At 45.5% G+C, this 14,219-nt stretch overlaps 1 protein-coding gene across 1 annotated transcript; it reads left to right on the top strand.

The window, feature by feature from the left end:
• The first annotated feature begins 2,073 nt into the window (after positions 1-2,073).
• TIMM17A (translocase of inner mitochondrial membrane 17A) lies at positions 2,074-12,859 on the top strand. The gene is made up of 6 exons (XM_067310501.1): positions 2,074-2,143; positions 6,436-6,535; positions 7,708-7,771; positions 9,185-9,313; positions 9,718-9,828; positions 12,514-12,859. The coding sequence occupies exons 1-6, from the start codon at positions 2,118-2,120 to the stop codon at positions 12,582-12,584; spliced, it is 501 nt and encodes a 166-aa protein (XP_067166602.1). The 5' UTR covers positions 2,074-2,117; the 3' UTR covers positions 12,585-12,859.
• The last annotated feature ends 1,360 nt before the right edge of the window (positions 12,860-14,219 follow it).

The following is a 14,219-nucleotide window of genomic DNA, read 5'->3' as shown; positions in this document are numbered from 1 at the left end:
CTGAGTCCAACTGAAGCTTCATGCAAAAACCTTCCTCCACAAAATACCTACTCACACGTGAAACGCAAACCCCGGGGCTTGGGTGCGTGGCTGATCCCTCTTTTCCCTCCTCATCTACCTGCTTTTTTGGTCTGAACTGAAAATGTACCCATGCACTGAAATGCAAAGGTTTTGCTCCTCAGCATTATAAATCAGGAAAGTAACCGGCTCCTGGCTGCAGGGCAATTTGGAAAACCCTTCCTCACCTTCCAGCAGCCTGCCAGGGGGATGCCACCGCTGTCCCTGACTGGTCTGCTCGAAGTCATTTTGGAGCCACCTGGGGCACTGCCATGCCCATGAGCTTGGCAGGGCATTTTGGGCCATCTTGAGAGCCCTCCCTCAGCCTGCGGGTTGTTAAAGGGATGACCAGAATTATTGTCCAGCCTGGTCCAATTATCCCATCACTTATTAGGGGAAAGGACAAGGGCTATTGAAAGAAATTGCAACCCTAAGAAGAAGGGTCAGATCAGCATAGAGCCAGTCACAATAACAGTGGAGAGGTCTGTTCCCAGGCTTTACAGGGCAACAAGCAATTGGGACAAGACTGATATTTTCCACTCTTCCTTTCTACTCTTCCCTTCTCTGCTTTTTATTCTTCCCTTCTCCCCCTCCCTTTTCCAAAGCAGAAGTCACAATACCACCTTCTGGTAATCTCCATTACTGCATCCCCATGCTCTTTCACCCACTGCTCCCATCCTGCCTTAAATAAGGACAAACATGCAATTGCTTCCTTCAGACCATGAAGAAACCTTTACTTTTACAAGGACTCTTTAAAAGCCTCCAAATCCAGCAAATTAAAGCAGGAGGAGCATTTCCGTTCCTTTTCATTGCTTCAATCCATGATTTATTTGAGCAATTAAGTGCCCTGTTGGTGCTCACACGCTGCAGCATACCACAATCTACACTGCGTGTTGCGACTGAACGATTTATTGTCCTTACAAAAGAGCAGTGTGTAAGGTTAAATTAGGACTGTGAAAAGGAGTGATTTACAACTTAGAGCGCTTGCAAGCATTTCTGAGAAAGGCTTTGGGGTGCTTCGCAGGCTGCCAGCACAGAGACTTCTTAGGTTTTCACCTATCTCCCTCTGCCTGCCCAGCTCCCTGGAGACACTGTCCTCTCCAAGTCACTGTCTCTTGACAGAGACCTTAAGGCCAAATTCCCTGCTTGCCCCCGCTGCCCAGGCACGGGACCGTGCCCAGGGACGCCTTGAGGTCACCCCAGTTGATTCACCAGCTTCAAGAGCGGTGCAGGAGACACCTGAACAACTCTGAGCGTCTTGGCAGCATTTCTGAGACGGACACGTCACCCTTCGCCACCCTGAGCAGACACGTGGCCCCTCTCCGTTGAGTGGGAAGTGGGCCGGGATGCGAACGGGTGGCCAGAAGGCTCTTTGTCCCCGTTCACATTGCCATTTCCAGGGTGTTCTCAGCATTTTCTGTCAGGACGTGTTCACGGACCGCTCAGCTGCCTGTCCACGGCCTGAAGTCACAAGATGCGGCAAAGCGTTTGTTAACATTTTTACGGCAGACACATCTCGGTCCGGGCACTATTTATTTATTAGATGATGTTAAGGGCTAAGTAAAAGCAGTTTTGTGTTCCCTGCCTTTATCGGAGTAACCTGACCTGGGCCTAGCCCCGACAAGGGCTTTTACGTGCCTTTTTTTCTGCGCCTGAGTCTTTTTTTGTTTTGGCCCTGGGCAGGGAAACCTGCACCTAAGCACACGTGGAGCATGCAGACAGCCCCAGAGCCACGCGTGGGGCACCCCAGCGAGGGCAGCCCCCACGGAAAGGCTCTCTCCCCTCCCCAGGGCAAGGACGGCTCCTGCAGCACCCTTAGCTGGGGGCAGCGTCGAGACAGCAGCAGCGGCGCCTCCCCCCGCCGCGGGGCAGCGCCCTCAGGCCCCTGAGGAGCCGGGGCGGGGGGGGGGGGGGGTGGAACAGAGCCCGCACGCGCACGCGCAGGCACCGCCCCGCGCGGCACGCGCTTCCCGCCGTGCTCCCGCCCTCCGCTCCCCATTGGCCGGCGCCGGGGAGCGGCGAGCCAATGGCGCGGCGGGAGGGCGGTGTAGCGTGCCAAGATGGAGGAGTACGCGCGCGAGCCCTGGTGAGCGGCCGCCGCGCGGCCGGGGAGGGCGGGGGGGGGGGGAGAGCGTGCGGCGACCGTTGGTTTTGGCGGGCTCCGGGGGCGCGCGCGGCGCGGGGGGAGGGGGGCGGCCGCTCCCTGCGCCCTCCTGTGCGCGGCGGCGGCGCGCGGGCGGCGGGTGACCTTGGCGGTGCCGCTGCCATGGCCGCCGCCGCTCGGCACGGGGAGGCGGCCGGGCACCTGCCTCCTCCCCCTCCGGCTCGGCGGGTGCCCGTTTGGCGTCGGGGAGCCAAAGCCCCGCACCGGCGGGGGAAGCTGCGGTGGGGCCCTGCCGGCTGGGAGGAAGGAGCCGAGCAGCGCCTACCTGCAGCCCGGGGCTGGGCTGCGAGCCTTGGCCCTCGGGCCCTTCCGCTGTACCAGCGTGTGGTGCCTCATGCCTATATAAACACACATGTGAATATATACGCGCTCCCCGAGTAGCACAGCCCTGCACGGAACCCTCCGAAGCGCCCCTCGGGGGCAGGGAGGTGCCTTGTGCCGCTCTTACCCTCGCTTTTATTAAGCAGGAAGGTATCAACGTGGACCCAGGCAAAAATTTGCCCACGTGGCTCCACGGGTGTCTTTGCTAATGAATTGGCAGCATTTAAGACCCATCGGCTTTCAGCAGGGTCTCGGCAAGCATTCACAGCTGTGTTTGTTACTATTTAAAGGTTTTATTTGTGATAATAAAGCATTTAAATGGAAGCTTGGGTTCAGAAGTAAGTATGCAGAGATCTGTCTTTCTCTACAAGTATTTATTTGTGCCTGTTCATGAGACTTTTCTCAAAACTTTGGGAAATGCTCTATTGCCACATTCTGAGTTTCTTTATAAACCTCAAGTCTGCATTTCTTGAGTCTACAGCACTAGGTCTGGGATATTAGCAAAAATCTGGTGTTTTTTTTTCTTTTTTCCTCCTCATTGTGAGCTACAGGTGATCTTGTTCTCACCTTAATAAGATCATGTGATGGCAACCTTTTGCTGCTAAGCTGTAGGATGGTTATCTGGGCCCCCAGCTTGCATTTCGTCCTGCTTGCTGCTGCTCTCTCCCCATCCCTCCCGCCCCCAGAGTTCCGGTTTCGGTGACCACCCCCGTTCTGGGACGTGACCTCCTTGGATGACGATGCTGTCTGATTTGGCTGTAATCTGCATCTTGGTCGCCTTCCTTAGCGTGGGTCTTCACGCGTCGTGACAGCGTCAGGCCTGTGCGGTTTGAAGTTACGCTTTGCCCATCTAAGTGAGGGTCCTGGCGTGTGCTGTCTCCAAGACGCAGAGTCAAAGCTGGCTTTTCTCACCCTGCTGGCACTGCCTATCGGACACACATCCTCTCTGCTGCCACGGTCCCTTGTTCACTCACAGTCATAGATTTTTTTTATTTTTAATTTCGCTGTGCTGTCAGTCACTGCAGTTCACTCGGGGTGCGTTACTGCGGTGTATGATATCCTCGGTGTGGACGTGTCCACGCTGGCTGATAACGCGTGGTTGAGCTGGCGTGTAGCTGCTCCCAAGCTCGGTGGCATAAATGAAGCTCTGGCCTTGGCAAGTCCCTTACCCTGAGCCCTCCTGGTCCCGAAACCATTCACAGGTGCTTTCAGTTGCCATCAGGAGCTGGGATTACTATGGGAACCTTGCCTTACCTTGCATGCAGCTGAGAGCATGTCACTTCTCCGTTGTGAGTGGTCTCCATAAAATCAGCGAAGCAACAGTAACATTAAGCATCTGTGTAAGTGCCAAATAAACAGTGGAATCATCTATTTTATTTTCTTCTGATAACTTATGTGAAGTACTGCCAGTGACGGTAGTGTGTTTTTTATATCGGTTTTCAGATACGTATAGCATCTCTGCAGGAGTTCAAAGGAACTTAGGTATGAAACATCAAAGAGATATTCTTATTTAAAAGCTCTTCCTGCAGAAGCTTGGAGGACAGTTTAAAAGCAAAATTAAGAACCCCCTGTTGCTTTACATCTGAAGCAGAGTTAAGATGGGGCGAAAAAAAAAATCTAGGAAATCATTTCATGGCTGAGGTCTAATTACTGAACCCTCTGTGAAAAAGTCGCGTTTTGCTAAATTGGAATTCTTTGACCTTGTGGGTAAATGGAAGATGGCTTGGCATAATCTGTTTATATTTTCAGAAAGCCTTTTAACGAGATCATTCTAATAAGCTAATACAGGAAGGGAGTTGTGATGAGATGTTTTATTCATAACAGAGTGCATCCAAATCTGGATAGGAAATGCGGAAAACAGATGCCTCCCCTCCCTGAAAAGAATGACACAGTAGCTCTTCTTCTTGGCATTGCTGACAGCAATGTGCCTGTAAAGTTCTGTACTTGTTACCTTTTCCTAATCATTAACACATATAAAATAAGGGACTTTGTGGAAAGACAATAAAACATGAAATGGAGCTAATTTATTTTTATTTTTATTTTTTAATTCAGTCAAAACCAGAGAGAATTTGTAAGGAAATGGAGATGAAAGCATATTACAGGTAGAGCAATAAAAATACCCTACCTGTAAAAAAAAAAATGCCGTGGTGGGAAAATTTTAAATCCTTTCACTGTTGCCCGGTTTCTGAATCGGATATGAGCTTGGGAGCAGGCCGTGGTTGTCTTCATGGAAGATCAGTGATGACGTTTGGGTGGGGTGCTGCTGCATTCGGAACAAGAGAGTAATGCCAGGATGCAAAAGTAAAGCAACAAAATAAGGTCACGTGTCCAAACAAGTGATTTATCTTCGTTTAGAAGGTGTGCAGGACTGGTTAGACCATCCCATTAAAGTGCCTGCAGCGTTAGGGAGATCCAGAAATAGGTCATGAAAATAAGTAAAGAGCCTGGGAGGATGTTTAGGTGGAGAGACTGAAAATTTTGGAAGTTTTTGCAGGAAGAAAAAAAGAATTGTGACAAAATCATGCAGTACAACAAGTTGTTTGGAGAAAGGAGATGATGTTTTCCCCCGCTTCCAGGGGAAAGAGCATTAACATGTTCTGTGAAGAAAAAGTGGCAGATTCAAAACTGATGAATGAAAATGTGTTCTCACATGCAGGAGTGTGTGATGACGGTGGAGCTGGATGCTATAGCGAGTTCTCAAGAACAGAAGCATTAAATTCAAAGTGAGATTGAAAAAAACACATCAATATTCATGTCTGCAATTGTTCTAATCGCAAGAGAACGACGTGGACATCGAGCTTGCCGTACCGTTCAGTTTTGTGAACGCACGTGTTATTGTGGTCTAGTTTTTGGTAGGTTGTTGGTTATTGCTAGTGCAGAAGTTGTAATCTGCTAGTAAATATTTAGATACCAGATGAAAGAATCAAAATAACTTTTGTTAGTGCGCCTGCTTTGAAATTAGCAGCAGTGGCAGCAGAGGTAATTGCTGGTTAGTGCTCGCCTAGCTTCGGAAGTTCAGTTTAGCGACAGAGAATTACAAGGTTCTAGCGCCTGGCAACGTTTTCCAAGGGGTTGGTGAACCCCAAATTAAAGCTCATCTGACTGTTGTCGAAAGCGTTTGCCACGAGGGAGGTATTCTCTCCGTCGCAAAGTTTTTCATGCTGTTCCGAAACATTCAGTTGCCCCCTGTTGCTGGAGGCAGGAATCCTGGCCTTTTGGACCTCTAGATAGATCTGTGTGAGCATTCCTGTGTTTCTGTTTTAATGAACTTCAGAGATCCAGGATGCAAGAAAAAGAACCTTTTCAGTTTCACAAAAGATGACTTTGAAGCCTCCCTTTTAAATAACCAGAACTAATGAAAAATATGAGCAATTCAGGACCGCAGAGTTTTACGCTAGCTGCGAACCAAGTCTTGTGTGCATTTGGCCACCTAAGTTTTCTGTAGGTTCAGACAAGAATGAGAACAATGAATTCAATTAGTTATTTAGATTGCGCAAGTAGAGCTGAGCTGATTATTAGCTGGAATTCTGAATAGGTTTTCCATGGTGGAAGCACATTTCTGTATCTTGTGTGAGGAGTTCAAGTAATTCTTTGCTCGATTTGATGTTTACCGTTCTAGGGAGACAAGTTGTTAGACTCTTGGTGAAAGTCGAGTTTGTTTTGCTATAATATTTCCTGTGCTTGCCTTTTGTTGATGTCTGTTCGCCAAGCTGGATGTGAGACACTGCAGCTGGCAGTTTTGATTTTTCACTCCATTTTTGGATGCTGCGACATTCATTCTGGTGGTAAATTTCCAGCTTGAATACATTGGATGTGTGAATGCTGGATCCGTTACAGTGACTTGCGCATTTTAACATGCATTTTAGCGTTTTAATGTTTGTTTTTCTTTGCAGCCCCTGGAGGATAGTAGATGACTGTGGAGGCGCTTTCACAATGGGAGCCATAGGAGGTGGCATCTTCCAAGCTATCAAGGGGTTCAGAAATTCCCCAGTGGTAAGTAGAACAGTTTGACGAGTGCATTAAGAGTGCAATCCTGCTTTCTTTTTCCCTCAACGGTGAAACTTGCTGCAGGAAGGTGAAAGAGAAGAAATCTTTGTGTGTTGAGCAGGAATAATGAATGACCTGCATGCCATAAATCGAAACCAGGAGTCTAAATCTGTGGAAAATATGCGGTAATAATTCTGTGGGGTCTTGGATGAACTCTAGCTGACCGGCAGCAATGCCTTAATGTGGGACAACTGGTGAGGTTGGATGTGTACAGTGCAAGTTAGTGATTATAGTTTTCTGGATTCGATCTTAAAGCCAAATTTCCTCCTGTTTGTGGATTTATGGAAGTGACAGTTATTAAAGAAAGTAATTTAATTGGCATTATCTGTCTCCTGGCTGTTTCTAGCTCAGAGAAGAAAAAACATTTCCCGTTTCTTAGTCGCATTTATTTTCCCTGCTTATGGAAGGCACACAGCAAAAATAGGACAAATCTGTTTCGTGCGTATCTGAGAAATGTTGTGAAAGGGAGAAAACACTTGTTTTTCCTCTCGTATCTGCTGGTTTGAGCTTAGGGAAGTTGCTTATAACTAAAGCAGATAAAATGCTCATAGAAATGTAATATTATAGTATGCAGTTTCCCTCTAGTGCAGTCCCATGGCACTCTTCTGGGTGGATTCCCTGCTCTCCATGGACAGTGTCCTCACTGCAGCTACATGCACCAGTTACCTACCTAGATGCTGCTGTTTGTTCCACTGGTGTCCTGTGCACAAGTTTGGTGAAGTAACCGGACATCAGAAAGGAAGAAATGATATACATGAAAAATAATACGCTTATTTTTCTAAAAGTGTTATTTTAAATGTCTTGTTCCTTAAAAAAAAAAAAAAAGTAACAGAAAAAATAAAAACCCCATACCACCACCACCAAACCAACCTTGAATTTAAATAGTTGAGTGTCATATCTGATGGCTGTAATTTGCACATGTATTATGGGCATGTGATAAATATCAATGTATATGTAAAATGCAGTCTAAAATGACCGTTTCTAACAGCTTCTGGCCACAGCTGTTGAGGATGCTCAGAAATATGTCTGGCCTGTGGCTGGTTTTGGCTATATACAGTCAGACTGCATGCAAGATTTCACTCTGTTTTATTCTAACTGTCATTTCTGGTTTATTGCAGGGTGTAAACCACCGGCTGCGCGGAAGTTTGACAGCTATTAAAACAAGAGCTCCGCAGTTGGGAGGTAAGTGTAATTTTGTATCATAGTTACAGTCACCTTTCCGTTGGCTGTTGATAGATAACCCAGTATGGGAATATAACGTGGCACCAGCGCAGAGGCGCCTGAGATGCTTTCCAGCAGGCCAGCTGTGTTTCAGCAGGGCTTGTGAGTCCAAACACCGCGTAAATATGGTTCTGTTGCATCCAGAGCTAGTTCAGGTCTGGGAGAAACGTGCTTGTATTCATGGGATGATAAGCCCCAGGGTTAATAATTTGACTTTGAACTTGAACCGGGTCTGTGCAGAGCTGCCTGGGAGCCTGTGCACTGTGCGCACGGTCCGGAGTTGACTGATTAGCCCAGGTCCAGCTCTTGCAGTGAGCTTAGACTGTTGAGAGCAAGGAGCACTGCAGGTGCCTAGGGAAGGCAGCCAAATTGCCTTTGCTGGAAGCAGCCCAGGCCTGCAAACTTCAGTGGTACTGTGGACAATGAAAAAAAAATGGATATCCTAGTTTCCCATCAACTCGCATTAGAGAGAGAGAGAGAGGATTTGTTTTAAAATGAAGATATTTGACTCGTTAGGATTTTAGACTAGTTCCCCTGTGGTCAGCTAGGTAAAGTTCACTCATTTTTGTGGAATGTGTAAAAAATTCAGAATCACGAAACTGTGACTTGAGTCAAAATGAAATTCTGACCTCTCAAAGGTGGTTCAGCATCGAAGTGTGCCCAAAGAGCTGCTCGTTTCCCGTTATGCTATTCTGACAGGCAAATTGAATTATGATATTATAAAAGGAGAAAATGGGAGAGTGATGCGGAGCAGGGGAACGTGGTGGCTGCAGCCTATGGTGACTGTGCAAAGAGAGAGGAATTCGCCCTCCTGTTTCTGCATGATTTTTGTCTAGTATTAAGCTTTCAAAGGCATTAAGACACTTTAAAATTTGCGTTCTGAAAACTGTCACATTCTCTTTGTGTCTGGCATATGATACCAACCAATACTAATCTCTTGAGATGCCAGAAACAGTATTAGGATAAGATGCTGAATTGCTGTACCTCATTCTCTGTGAGTAAATATGTTTAAAACATTACTTCAGTTTTTTCTATATGAAAGTTCTCTGGGTGAATGGACCTTCATTAGGATGGAAGTTCCATTATAATCACTGATATTTGGCAAGTTTTCTGTTATTAATTGGAATTAGAGGTTTATATAGGTATGTATGTATGTCATTGGGCAAGTTTTTTCTCAATATAGTTTTTTTTTTTAACCCATGTTTTGTTGATGGCTTTGTCTGGTTCTTTCTGCATTTGAATATACTTTCATGTCTGAGAGCAAGTGTGCTAATATTACGCCATCTCTTTATTATATGGCTCCAGTATAACAATAGCTGGCTTGCCTGCTTTGTCTAAACTGTTCTTTGTTTTTTTTTTCCAACTTTCTAATAGGTAGCTTTGCTGTCTGGGGAGGACTCTTCTCCATGATTGACTGCAGCATGGTAAGAATGAGAGGTAAAGAAGATCCGTGGAATTCGATCACAAGTGGAGCCCTGACTGGAGCCATATTAGCTGCGAGAAGTAAGAAATGAAGCTCTAGGAAGATATTAATTGAAAAAGTTCCATATTCTAAATGTACAGGTCTTGTCATTACAGTGAAGCAAAAGCATATGATATCTGGACTGGAATTTCCTTATAAGCACAGCAGATTGAAAGATAATCTTAAACCTTTGTCCTGTGCTTATGAAAGTAATAATTACGTTCTCAAACATTACCGGTGTTCTTTTGTTTCCTTGAGGCGGGGGGGGAGTTGCCTAGTAATTATCCTTTTATTGGTGATGTTAATGAGGCTTAATGGATGCAAAATTGCTGCTTCTGAGTCTGCTCATAGGAGAGATTATAACTATAAAAAGAGAACTATAATATGCCAAGTAATGCATCAAAAAAAAGAAAAAAAGGATGTGTTTTGTACTTTTTATTTTTAGATGGACCTGTTGCCATGGTTGGATCTGCTGCAATGGGAGGAATTCTCCTAGCTTTAATTGAAGGAGCCGGTATTTTGTTAACAAGATTTGCATCCACACAGTTTCCGAATGGTAAGGAACCATCAGATTATGGTATTGCAAGGCTTTTATAATGCAATTTGAAAATGTGCACGCTGAAGAATAGCCATTTTGAGGAAACAAAGTAAGCAAACGTCCTTTTCCAGTTTTGAAACTCCAGCATCTCTAAGAGCATGTTCCATTATATCTTTAGAGTCCAGTTCTCCAGGTGTATGTACAGTTGAGTTATTAAAAAAATGACTAGATAAATACTATAGGTGTGGATTTGCCTGCTGTGCACTTCCTTCTCTTTCATTTCAACATCTTTTATTTTTTTCTATTCCCCCACTTAACAAGCATTCTTTTAAACACTCAAGCATCCAAAAGAGGTATGGTGATAGCAATTCTACCGCAAAGCATGTGTGGTGCCCTACAAGTAACTTTCTGTTCAGTGGTGCTCTCTGTTTCAGCTTGTCGCCTAAAATAAAAAAGATGCTGATGAGCGTCGTAGGCGTTAACATGGTGTCTCTAACCAATTGTTTGGTCGTATAGCATATATAGAAATTCCTTATATATATTCCCAGGGAAAAAATGCTGAAGGTTTAGTTCAAGCATTATTTGTATCTGCGTGTGATTCATAAGGATGCAAACTGGCCCAAAGACTCTGATCTTTAGTACTGTACTTCTTCCACGCATCAGTCTTATAATGCAGTAAATCTGCTCTGCCAGTTGCTTAGAGAAGCTGCTCCGGAGGAGGAAGCCAGCTCATAAGGTTGGAGAAAGGCAGGAAGGAGCTGCACATGGCTGGTGACACAAAAGGTTTTCTAGTTTTCTGTCTGTGGGATGACGATTCTAGAGAAATCTGCGCATACTTGAACTGACAGACAAGATTGGTTAGCACGCAGCAGCGCAAAGGCATAGAAACGTGGTGTGCTCGAGGGTTTTGAAGGCCCAGTGGGACGCGGGTCAGTTCTGGGGCTTCGGCAGAAGGAGAAGATAATTTGGGATTCATCTGAGCAAAATACGCTGGTGTGGGTGGTGTTAATAGACACCCCAACCCCGTCCTGCTGACTCAAGCCCAGATGGGACTTGCAGATACTTGCCGCTGAGAGCCTGGACCCTGCCTGACAGAGAGCAGGGATGTCCCTGGTATCCACGTGCTGATACGACTGTGCAATCAATCTTCTGCCTTGTCCCCTCATACATCCACACAACCCTGTCGCATGGGGGCAGAAGTATTTTAGTCAGCAGGTGCGTCGTGGGGAACAGAACAGGTTTGAGAGAATAGCGAGCAGCAGGTTGTGGGCAAGACAGATTATTCCGGCAGGCTGGATATGGTCTCTGTGCAAACGTGCGGATGACCCCGGTTTAAATGAAGTGATAAGGATCGGTAGGCAGAGACAAATGAAAGATTTCAAAGAGGGGCAGTCGTCATGGTGATGGTGTTTTTCTTTTTTAAACCATTGCAAAAACTGGAGCCGCTTTTTTTTCTTAAAGTAAAATGCAAGCTGAGACTTCGGTTAGCCAGGTCTGTAACAACTTACATAAATACTTGTCCATGCAAAATACTAAATACTGGAATGGTATTCCTAGCTGCTGGTGTCCCTGCAGCCTAAAAACAGGGGTCTGGTTATGTTTCCAAACTGAATCATAACTGTTTTGCTGAGGAGAGAGTGCTTTTCATATGTATTCTCTAATATTTATACGGTAAGAGTGACCAGTCCTCTTAAAGTTCAGTGCGATGGGAAATCCTAGACTGTACTGACTTCTGCATTGATGGTATTACATTTTGTGTGTATGCACTTTGTGTGTGTTCTTTTGATGAGATTTTCCCATATTTTCCCATATTTTTACCCATATTTTCCAGAATGCAGAGAGGGGAAATAGGAAGTGTGATGGCTCAGGATATGCAAAGCTGGTTGACCTGTGGTTGTGTTGTGATAAAAGCTGTGTAGATACAGCTGTGTTTATTGTAACACCCTGGTTGCAGTAGTGCTGTGCGCTCTTCGGATAGTACGCGTCAAAGTAACGTGCCAGCCTCAGTTGCCCCACCTTATTTTGGAAGGAATATAGACAAAAACACTGGTCTAGAAAGGACTAGTACTAAGCCGCTAATTCCCGATAGAATCCCTCTTTCAGGTTTGTTCACTGGTGTTTTGTGCGGTCTAAATTATTGTAATTTCTTATCTTAATACAAAAACATTTTTAAAATAACCTTCTTTAGTGAAAGGGTATCATCCGAGTGTTACAATTTAATCTCTCTTAAGTTGGCGTACAGTAAAAAGTACGGCTTCCCTCTAGCAGCACGTTAGTAAGATGAGTCGGGAAGCTGACTCCACAGTCATTTGTTCCGTTCCACCGGCTTTCTTTATTGTCGGGCAAGTTACCGTGGGCAGACTTTTACAAGGTGCCCAAGTTCAACTGAAGGGCAGTAAGGCAGAAGTGTCTAGCTCCTTTAGGGGACTGAAAATGTGTACCTCGCCCTGCTCTGTCTCGTTTCCCTATATATAAAGGAGTAAAAATATCTTCCCTATTGGAATGAGACTATCGATGCGTAAAGCTCTTGAAATTCTCTGAATGAAAAAGTCAAATGTAAAGTCTTGTTATTGGCTTCATTAATTTCAGAAGGGATTTATATTAAAAAAAAACAACTGCGGATGTATATCATGCTTTTAGTATGAAGAATCTTTTGTCTTTTTGTATTTCTTATTCGCCTTTTTTCTATTGCCTTCTTCACAGGCCCTCAGTTTTCAGATGACCCCTCCCAGTTGCAGCCCTCTCCATTTGGCGACTACAGACAATACCAGTGATTATCCTCATTCTGCTAGTTCATATTGTTACGTGAGCTGTAATTTAAAATGCTGGAGGACCAAGATGCGGTATGTTGTAACACCAGTTGTAGGCTCTCACACAAACTATGCCAAGAGGACCTTCGGCGCTTTCCAGTGTAAAGCGGCACAGGAGAACTTTTAGAAGATGATCGATATATTTATTCGTAATAGATTCCATTGCTGTAATGTTAATACATGTCTGATAGAATACATGGAGATTTAAGACAAGGACCAAATGGAGTCTTGTAATCCTTTGGACGTGGACTGAAATGAATTTCTTTGGAGTCTTCTCTGAGCTGTGGCATTAACCATCAACGATGAAAGCATCTGGAGTTTAGCCTCTTCTCTGTGAGGTTTAGGTTGCAACACAGATTTCAGCTTAAGGCAAAGAATACATCTACATACAGTCCTGTTTTACACTCCTGAGGCGAATATCATTGGGAGGATATGCAAGCCAGTGAAAGTTACTTCCAGCAATATGTTTTCCACGTTTTTCTGTTTTCTACATTATCGCCATGCAAAATAAGTTCTTCAGTTAAAGCAGAATCTCTCTGTTGCGGATCCACAGGCTGCAGCGTACTTCTGGCCTTCCTGTAAACTGCCAAGGCCCTGAGCCCCTCTTTGCAAGAGGCGGCAGCTTGGTAATTCTGTGCTGAGACCAGAGCTTTGGCTTCAGCTCCGCTGCTGCTTACTGTGGCTCCCGCAACAAGCCCCAAAGGGAACAGCGTAGAAAGCTTCCCCTCCTGAACTCTTCAGTGAGGAGATGGCCGTAGGAGCCCAGAACAAAAGGAGATCAGAAAAAATACGGAGGTCTGTGGGGCCGGAGGGGTGAAGCAAATTCTACCTGTATTCATGCTGTCATTGCAGCCTCTCTTGCCCTGACGTCTTGGATCCTGTCCTCCCGCTGCTCTGGAAAGAAGCGTCAGTACAACATTTACTCCGTGTTTTTGTTCTTAAAACTCCAGGCGTGGAGGCATGTTCCCTTTTGCCAGCGGTTACAAAATTGTATCCAGCGGGGTTTTCTGTTGTACGTCCTAATTAACGCTACTGCTTGCTGGCAGTTTGTGGTAGAATATTCATACTCGCACACTTGCTTTTGTAATATTCTCTGAGCCACTTCGCGGCTTTCCTTCTGCCCGGGAAGGTGCTTAATCTCCGCACCCTCTGCGAAGAAACTAAATCAGACCTGTTTAATAGATGGAGAGGATGAACACAACACAAAAGTGGTCACTGTAATGTTTGGTCAACGGGTGAATTAGGATTGTACGGCGTGTGCATGCAGTAGTAAGATCCTGAATGTAGGGCTCCTATGTCCTGCCGTTCTGTAAAAGTGAGATTTGTCATGCCTGTTTCCATCATCTTGCCTGTCCTAAAACTCCTCCAGGACTACTGTGCCTCGCTTTCTGACCGCCGGGTACCTTAGTGTTTAGTTTAGTTGCTGCTGGTGTGTAATTTTCAAAACTCTTTAGCAAAAAACCACTGTATTGGCGAAGATGTTGTTGTGCTTTGCTGCTTACTTGGTTCCTCAGGTAGACAATTTTTGTGATTGACGGCGCTCAGCCGGAGAGTGCTTGCTTTTGTTCTCGGTTGGGATCCCAGCCATGAGAAGAGGGG

The sequence above is a fragment of the Apteryx mantelli genome, chromosome 25 (assembly GCF_036417845.1).
Source record: "Apteryx mantelli isolate bAptMan1 chromosome 25, bAptMan1.hap1, whole genome shotgun sequence".
NCBI classification, from domain to species: Eukaryota; Metazoa; Chordata; class Aves; order Apterygiformes; family Apterygidae; genus Apteryx; species Apteryx mantelli.
The sequence above is the reverse complement of the archived record's forward strand: the minus strand, read 5'-3'. Positions and strand labels throughout refer to the sequence as shown.